Genomic DNA, 8590 nt, shown 5'->3' on the forward strand with positions numbered 1-8590 from the left:
GTGAAAATCAGTACAGCTGAATGGGTATATGAGTGAGTGAGTGAGTGAGTGAGTAAGTGATTAAGTGAGTGAGTTAGTGACTGAGTGAATGACACTACAACTTGGTGAGTGAGTGAGCTAGTTAATGAGAGAGTGATTGAGTGCGTGAGTGAATATGTAGATACGAGAATGAGTGAGTGAGTGAGAGAGTGATTGTGTGAGTGAGTGAATGAATATGTCAATAGGAGAATGAGTGAGAGAGTGAGTTGGAAGTTCAGGAGTAATGGGAGGTCATTGAAAAAGTTGGGTCTATTTTCCCTTTATTTTATGGTAATCTTTACAGCCGAGTGCATTAGTGAATGATGAGTGAATGGCGGGTGAATAGTAAATAAACGATGGGTGAATGGCAGTGACTGAGAGTGTGGATGAACAGTGAGTGATTGTATGTGAATGGTGAATGAGTTGTAAGTGAAAGGTGAGAGGAGGATGAGCAGTGAGTAAAAGAAGAGGTGATTGAATGATCGGTGAATGAATGATAGTTGAAAAAACAAGAACACGTTAATAAAATGCACTCGAAAATGAATAAGAAAGACGAAGTTCAAGATATGAGTGAACAGGCGATGAAAGACGTGAATGGATGAGTGGCTGGGGATGGGGATGAGTGGCTGGGGACGGGGATGAGTGTGAATGCGGATGAGTGAGAGTGGATGCAGCAGTGTGAATCTAGCTAGTGTTTTCTTTGTTTACTTTGGCTAAATCACATTTTCCGGGTACCCACTTCCTCACACCTTGCCTCTGCCTCTCACTTCCTCGTTCATTCATTTTCTCTCTTTCCCTCTCTCCTTATCTCTACCTTTCTCTTCCTTTTCTCCTTTTTTTTTTTGTCAGTCTTTCCTTCCCCCTCCCTCTCTCCCTTCTCCCCCCATTCTTTTCTTCTACCTCCATGCCCTCCCTCCCCCTGTCTTTATTTTTCTCCCTCTTTTTCCCTCCTTCCCTCTCTTCCTTCTATCCCTCCCGCTCCCTTTCTCCATTATTCCTCTCTCCTCTCGTTCCCCCCTCCCCCCTCCTCCCAACCACTCTCCTCTCCCGTTCCGTATCTCTACCCTAATCTTCCCTCCTTTTCCTTTTTTTTCCGTACAAAGGAGTAGAAAGTAGTGCAAAAAAGACAGCAAACAGCAACAGATTACCTAGACCTTTCGTGGCTGTTTGCTTAAGCTAGAGCCAAGGTAACTATCCTCACTTAGCCATGTACTACCCTGTTTCCTTAATGTGTTTGTAATTAGAGCGACTGTGATAATTTTTGCCTCATATCTGCATCAATGTATCCCTTTTCTCTCGTGTACCCCTCCTGCTTGGCCCTCAGCGACGATCATCCCCTGAGTGTTGGATTGGGGCTGTATACTGAATGATAAAAAAATCTAAATAAATAAAAGACAAGGATAGCAAAGCAGGGCCCCCTCCCCCTTCCCCCACATCCACCCATCAGACCCTGCAAACGAAGCCAGATCAGGCCAAACACACACACACACACACACACACACACACACACACACACACACACACACACACACGCACGCGCGCGCGCAAATACACACATTTGGATATAATGATTCCGTCTGAACATTTCCCGCCACTAAAAACACGATATGCTCATTACTCACCCTACTCTATATTGTAAGAAGGGCATGACTGTGTGTGTGTGTGTGTGTGTGTGTGTGTGTGTGTGTGTGTGTGTGTGTGTGTGTGTGTGTGTGTGTGTGTTTTGGCACATAGTGACGAGTCAACGAACCTTTTGGCTAACCTAATTATATGTGACAATGTGCATGCGTGTGTGTGTGTGTGTGTGTGTGTGTGTGTGTGTGTGTGTGTGTGTGTGTGTGTGTGTGTGTGTGTGTGTGTGTGTGTGTGTGTGTATGTGTGTCTATGTGTGTGTCTGTGTGTGTGTGTATTCATATACACACTCCTATACTTATATGAATAACCAAACACGCACTAATAGTTTCACACATTCCTACTCTCCTCTCTCGCTCACACACACACACACACACACACACACACACACACACACACACACACACACACACACTCCAATTACAGCCCCCGTGTACTCAGGCGAAAAACTCTTAACAGTAAGCCCAAAGGAAACTTAATACAGTCAATTAGGGAAATTAATAGCCTACGCCTCATTAACTCTCTCTCTCTCTCTCTCTCTCTCTCTCTCTCTCTCCCTCTCTGTCTCTGATGCAGAAATATATGATTATTTTAATGGAGTTGGCGGAGGTATGCGCTCTCTGTGTCTACGTAACAGGGCAAACTAAGACCGTAGAATTAGCCTACTTGACTATGTGAGACCGTAAAATTATTAGCCTGGTAGGAAAGGGGAATTACAGCAGAAAGTCATAAATTTTACCGGTATTGGTCGGAGGTATGCGCTCTGGGAGTGCTTTCTAATTAACCATTGTATTCCAAAGTGGTAATAAATAGCCGTCTCTAACACCTTATTTCTCCACATCGTTCTCAGTCTCCTTCTCCTCCTTCTCCCACTCCAGCCACTCTCAAACACTGTCCTACTCTACCTAGTCCTCAGCCTTCCTCCCCTCCTCCTTCTTCTCACCCCAGTCTCACTCTCCTCAGTCTCATGCCGGTTCTCCCTCTCCTTCTCCTCCCACTCCTCTACCACTTTCCCTATTTTCTACATAGTTTCCCGTAATGAAGGAGTTAATGATTAGCCCAATTACACCTTCCTACACACTTAATCACCTTCAAGAGAGCTAATGACTGGGTTCTTAAATTAATGACCGAAGTAAATTTGCCTTGGTGGGTGTGTGAAAGTGAGCGAGTGATGAATGGGATTTACTACCGTGTGTGTGTGAAAGTGAGTGAGTGATGAATGGGACTGACTGCCTGAGTTTTGCGACTGATGGTGTTGGTGTGGTGGTGGTGGTGGTGGTGGTGACATCATCATCATAATCTATATCACTACCACCACAACCACCATCAACAACAGTACCATCATTATCATCATCATCATCAACAACAATATCATCATCATCATAATCAACATTACCATCTCCCTCACCGCCTTATACCAGCTACCATCACCACCACCACTATCGTCACTTCCGCATTCACTAACATCAAACAACATACCAAACTAACCAACCAGATCCCCATATCTAACAAACAGTTACAAACACCACAAACACCTGATTGTTATGCTAAAGGGGAAATGAGGATATAAATAGAATGTGAGGGGGTGTATGTCCCAATTAGGAATATACCTGTTGATTCATGAGTGTGTGTGTGTGTGTGTGTGTGTGTGTGTGTGTGTGTGTGTGTGTGTGTGTGTGTGTGTGTGTGTGTGTGTGTGTGTGTGGGTGTGGGTGTGGGTGTGTGCACTCATTCTCTCGCTCACTCGCATTTCGGTCACTCAGGGGATAACTAGCTCACTCATTCATTCACTCATTCACTTACTCACTCACTCACTCACTCACATTCCAATCACTCACTCACTCACTCACTCACATTCCAATCACTCACTCATTTACTCACTCACATTCCAATCACTCACTCTCACTCACTCACATACCAATCACTCACTCACATTCCTGTCACTCACTCAGCCCACTCACTCACTCACATTCGTCATTCACCGTCAGCTCGTGAATAAATATTAGTTCACCATTACCGTAAGGCTATTGGAGAGAGAGAGAGAGAGAGAGAGAGAGAGAGGTAAGGAGTTTGTTTACTAGGAGATGCTACCGCGATCAGTGAGTGTTGACTCTCTCTCTCTCTCTCTCTCTCTCTCTCTCTCTCTCTCTCTCTCTCTCTCTCTCTCTGGGTTTCCTCATTAAATTTCTATCATCTTAGTCACATTTTTGCTACCATACTCTCCCTCCTCCTCGCTTCCTCCCTGGTGAGAGAGAGAGAGAGAGAGAGAGAGAGAGAGAGAGAGAGAGGAATGGCATTTGTCTGTCTAGCTCTTCAACATACTTCACCTCTGAGGTAGGACAAGGTGAGAGACAGAGGAAAAAAAAAGGGGGGGGGGTTGGAGTAGGGAGGAGGAGGAGGAAAAGGAAGAGGAAGAGGAGGAGGAGGAAGAAGGGAAAGAGGAGGAGGAAGAGGAAGAGGAGGTGGAGGAGAGAAGAGAATTAAAAGCTAACATGATGGGGAAGACGAAGAAAACAGATAGGAATATACAGAGAGGAAGAAAGAATGACATGAAGATGTATGTGGAGAGAGAGAGAGAGAACTAAGACGCAAGAGAAACACTGATGTCTGAATTTTTGATAAACGACAATTCCATTTGAGTTTACAAGTTGTCTCCTCCTCTTCCACTTTCACTCCCTCCTCCTCCTCCTCCTCCTCCTCCTCCTCTTTCCCTTCTTCTTCTACTTCTTCTTTTTCCTAAGTCCGCTTTCGTGAATGATACACTTTTAAGAAAGCATTAAGGAAGTTTGCTGGGAGAAAGAGAGAGAGCGAGAGAGAGAGAGAGAGAGAGAGAGTGAGTGTGTGTGTGTGTATGTGTCCGACTCTGGGCATACGTTTCACAACCTTTTCCCAGAACGATATGTAGGCTGACAGAGGCAGAGACAGCAATAGGGAGGGAGCGAGAGAGGGAGGAAAGAAGGGAGTGGGAAAAGAGAAAGAAGAGGTGGGAGGGGGGAGGGATGGAGGGAGGGAAGTAGGAAGGATTGTAGGAAGGCAAAGAGAGGGGGGAACAGGAAAAAACAGAAGAGATGAGTATGTAAGGAGGCCGGCAAACAAGCCGACGAGTAATGTGTAGGTAGGTAGGTAGGTAGGTAGGTAAGGAGTAAGGGTGGTTAGGAAGAGAGTAAGGTAGGTAGGCCTTAAAAAAAAAAAAATGGGCAGATGAGAAAAAAAATATATAAAAGAAAAAACAGCGGAGGTATGTCTGTGAAGGCGGGGAAAAGAGGGAGAGGGGTGGGTGGCGGAAGGGGATGACAGAGATAAGGGGTACATGAAAGGAGAGAATTGTGATAAAAACGATGAAGAGAAAAGGGAAAGAATAGGTGTAATAAGGAGAGGTAAGAGGGAAAGTAGAGGATGAGGGAGGGAGAGGGGTATGATGGAGGAAAGAGGGTGTGAGAAAAGGGAGCAGGGGAGAAAGGAAAGAGGAAAGGAAAATGGGTGCGTAAGGAGAGAAAAGTGAGAGAAGAGGAATGAGGAAGGGGAAGGGAAGTGGGAGAAAGGAGGAGGCGAGATGGGTATGAGAAGGAGGGTAGATTATATGACGGGAGTATGAGGGATGGGAGAGGGGTATGAGGGAATGAGATATGAGTGAGGGGAAGGGGTATCAGGGTATGAGGAAGGGGAGAGTAGTATGAGGGAAGATCATAAGCGGGCTACGATAGAGGGAGGAGTGATGAGAATAAAAGTGGAAAAGGGGAGTGAGGTAAGGAAAGAGGAAGAAAGAAGGGTATGGAGGAAAGGACGGAGTAAGAGGAAGGGGGAAGGCTGTAAGGTATGAGGGAACAGGAAGAGGTATGAGGAAAGAGGTATAAGATATGAGGGAGGGGGCAGGGTACAAGGAAGGGGGTGAGGGTATAGTGGCATCCAAGTGAAGTGATGGCACAGAGAGGGGACCAGAGTGCCAGTGCCAAACACACAGTCAACACTGCGCGCGTACACAGAGAGAGGTGGAAAAAGAGAGAAATGGAGAGAGACTAGAGAGCAAAGTGAAAAGAGAGACGTGGAGAGAGACCAGAGAACGCACAGAAGAGAAAGAAAGGGGCAGATATGAGAGAGCATGGAGAAAAGGCACAGAGATTAATTAAACAGAAAAGAGAAAAATGGGAGAGTCAAGGCAGTGAAGAATGAGAGAGAGAGAGAGACTATAATGCACAAAGAAAAAAGAGAAATAGAGTCTATAAAGTGAAGGAAGTGTAAGAGACAGAAAATAATTAAAGAGAGACATGGAGAGACAGAAAAACTGGAAAAGAGAGAAGTAGAGAGAGACTACAGAACGCAGAGAAAAGAGAGAAAGGGAAAGAATCTAGGATGTGAAGGAAGACAGACAGAAGGAATGAAAAAGAGAGAAATGGCGAGATTATAAGAACGGAAGAAAGACAGAGAGACAGACAAGATGAAAAAAAAAAAAAGAGAGAGAGATATGGAGACTCTAGAAAGTGATGGAAGAACGACAGGAAAGATGAAAGAGAGAGAAGTGTAGAGATAGAGAGAGTCAACGAAGTGAAGGAAGAGAGGGTGACAGAAATACCGAAAAAGAGAGAGAGGCTGAGAGACAGAAAAGTTGAAAGAGAAATGGGAAAGGAAAAAAAACATAAATAAGAAAAGAGAAAAGCGAAGAGACTAAGATATAAGAAGTGGAAAATAGTGAAGTGGAGGCAGACAAAAAAGCTAGAAAGTATAGTAGTTGTGTGTGTGTGTGTGTGTGTGTGTGTGTGTGTGAGAGAGAGAGAGAGAGAATGCACTGGGCACAGAGATAACTTGAAAAAAGAAAAGGTGAAAAAGTGAGAAAGGGAAAGGAAACCTGACACATGGAAAAAATAGAGAGGGATGAACGCAGTGAAAAATAGCAAAACACACACACACACACACACACACACACACACACACACACACACACACACGAGGAGAGAGAGAGTAAGAGTGAGAGAAAATCTGAGAGAGAAAGACAAATTGGGAAGTTATTTAATATACTGTCTCCCTAAAGAAACATGTGACCGACAAAAGGAAATGAATCACCGGGTTAGCGAAACAACTCTTAACATTATTTGAATTTTGGACGAACCCGGTGCATCGCTTCCTCCCGTCGGTCACATGTTGCAAGCCAGTGTGGTCGCGTCTTTAGAGTTACACAGATACACAGACCACACTGACCTAATGATCCCTTCTTTAGTCATTTTATTTTCACCTGACAAAATCTCTAACTCCTTTCAGCTCTATTGATGGCCAAGTGTAGTTACAATGAAGTTTTGATTTGACTAGTTACCAAGGAGATTTATTCCTATCTCATGACTAAGGCCCGTCGAAGTCCATGCAACAGTGACTTGGAATTCAATTTCTCGATGTGGCCCAGTTCCGTCAGATAAATACAAACTGGCTACAGTGGTTTGATCTTATTAATACAAAGACTTACTCTCTAATTAAGGAAATTTAATAATCTCAGAAGCTTAAGAGCAGAATAGTGCAGTAGACACAAAAACGTAAAGAAAGCAAGGAAGGAAGGAAGGAAGGAAGGAAGGAAGGCAAGAAGGAAGGAAGGAAGGCAAGAAGGAAGGATCGCAGGAAGGAAAGAAGGAAGGAACCAAAAAACAAAAGAGACAGAAATCAGAATATAAACCCGAGATAACGGCAGTGAAAGAGGGGACACAGAAAAGATGTGGAAGGCGGTGGTGTTATACGTTGCTGTGCTGCTGTGTTCTGCCACCTCAGCACAGCAGGGTGGCGCTGAAGGAATACAATCCATGCTGAATCACTTGGGTAAGGCAGAAGAGTAAGGCAGGAAGGTAGGCAGGGAGGAAGGTTGGAAGGAAGGGAGGCACCAGGGTAGGTAGGTTGGTAAGAAGGGTATGGAAGAAAGAAAGGAAGGTAGGCACGAAGGGAGGAAAGAAGCTAGGCACGGAGGAAGGGAGGCAGGGAGGGAGGTAGGCAGACCGATCCGAAGGTTGACAGGGGGATTTTTAGGCAGGAAGGGAGGCAGGGAGGTAGGTAAATAGACGAGTAAGGAGGTTGGCAAGGGGAAGGGTAAGGCAGGAAGATAGGCAGATAGGAAGGTAGATAGATAGGGAGATAGAAAGGGAGGCAGGAGGTAGGAGGTACAGAAGGAGGAAGTGGGCACAGAAGAAGGTAGGCAGAGAGGATGGTACGGCGGCAGGCAAGGAGGCAGGTAGCGAGGAGGCAGGGAGGGAGTAGGGTAGGTAGGGAGGCAGGAAGTTAAATGTTAGAATAATATCAGTAACCATTTTTCCCTCCTTCCTTCCCTCCCTCCTACGTTTCCCTGCTCCCTCTACTTCACCCTCTCCTTTCTTCCTTCTTCTCTTCCTACCTCTTCCCTTCGTTTTTCAGCCTTCCTTCTGCCCTCCTCTTCCTTCCTTCCTCTACCCCTCTGACTCTTCCTTTCCTTCCTTTTTTCTTTTCTTCCTTCCTTCCTTTTATCTCTCTTATCCCTCTTTCTCACTAATCTCCTCTTTCCTCTTCCCTGTACCACTCTCCCCTTTCCCTCCTCCCTCTACTTTCCTTTCTCCTCCGTTCTATCCTTCCCTTCTATTCCCATCCCCTCTGTCTCCCTGCCCTCCTTCCTTCCCTTCCTCCTCTCTCTCCTTTCCTCCCTTCTTCCTTCCTCTCCTCCCTCCCTCCTCTCCACTGTCCAATCCATAGAGAGACACTGTTACCACATCCATCAATCCAATTTCGATCTTCAATATTCGGATATTCTCTAAATTGGTACTATTACTGAAACCTCGCAATTACCGTAGTTGTGGTGGGTGTGGTAAAATAGATCGCTGTGGAAGGTGTGGTAGTTGTGGTAACTGTGGTGGATGTGTTGGTTGTGGTGGATGTTGTGGAAGTGATAGTTGTGTGGTGGTTGTGGTAGATCGTTGTGCTGGGTGTGGTAGTTGTGGTA

At 45.3% G+C, this 8590-nt stretch overlaps 1 protein-coding gene across 1 annotated transcript in view; it reads left to right on the top strand.

Annotated features, from left to right (window-relative positions):
* The first annotated feature begins 7312 nt into the window (after window positions 1-7312).
* LOC145391863 (uncharacterized) overlaps window positions 7313-8590 on the top strand; it is an 11484-nt gene continuing 10206 nt past the window's right edge. Inside the window, exon 1 of the mRNA XM_080266350.1 lies at window positions 7313-7446. Coding sequence (XP_080122476.1) covers window positions 7344-7446 — 103 coding nt within the window. The 5' untranslated portion in view covers window positions 7313-7343. The remainder of the gene's footprint in view (window positions 7447-8590) is intronic.

The sequence above is a fragment of the Coenobita brevimanus genome, chromosome 20 (assembly GCF_032717465.1).
Source record: "Coenobita brevimanus isolate Jiangsu-jjx chromosome 20, ASM3271746v2, whole genome shotgun sequence".
Lineage (NCBI taxonomy): Eukaryota > Metazoa > Arthropoda > Malacostraca > Decapoda > Coenobitidae > Coenobita > Coenobita brevimanus.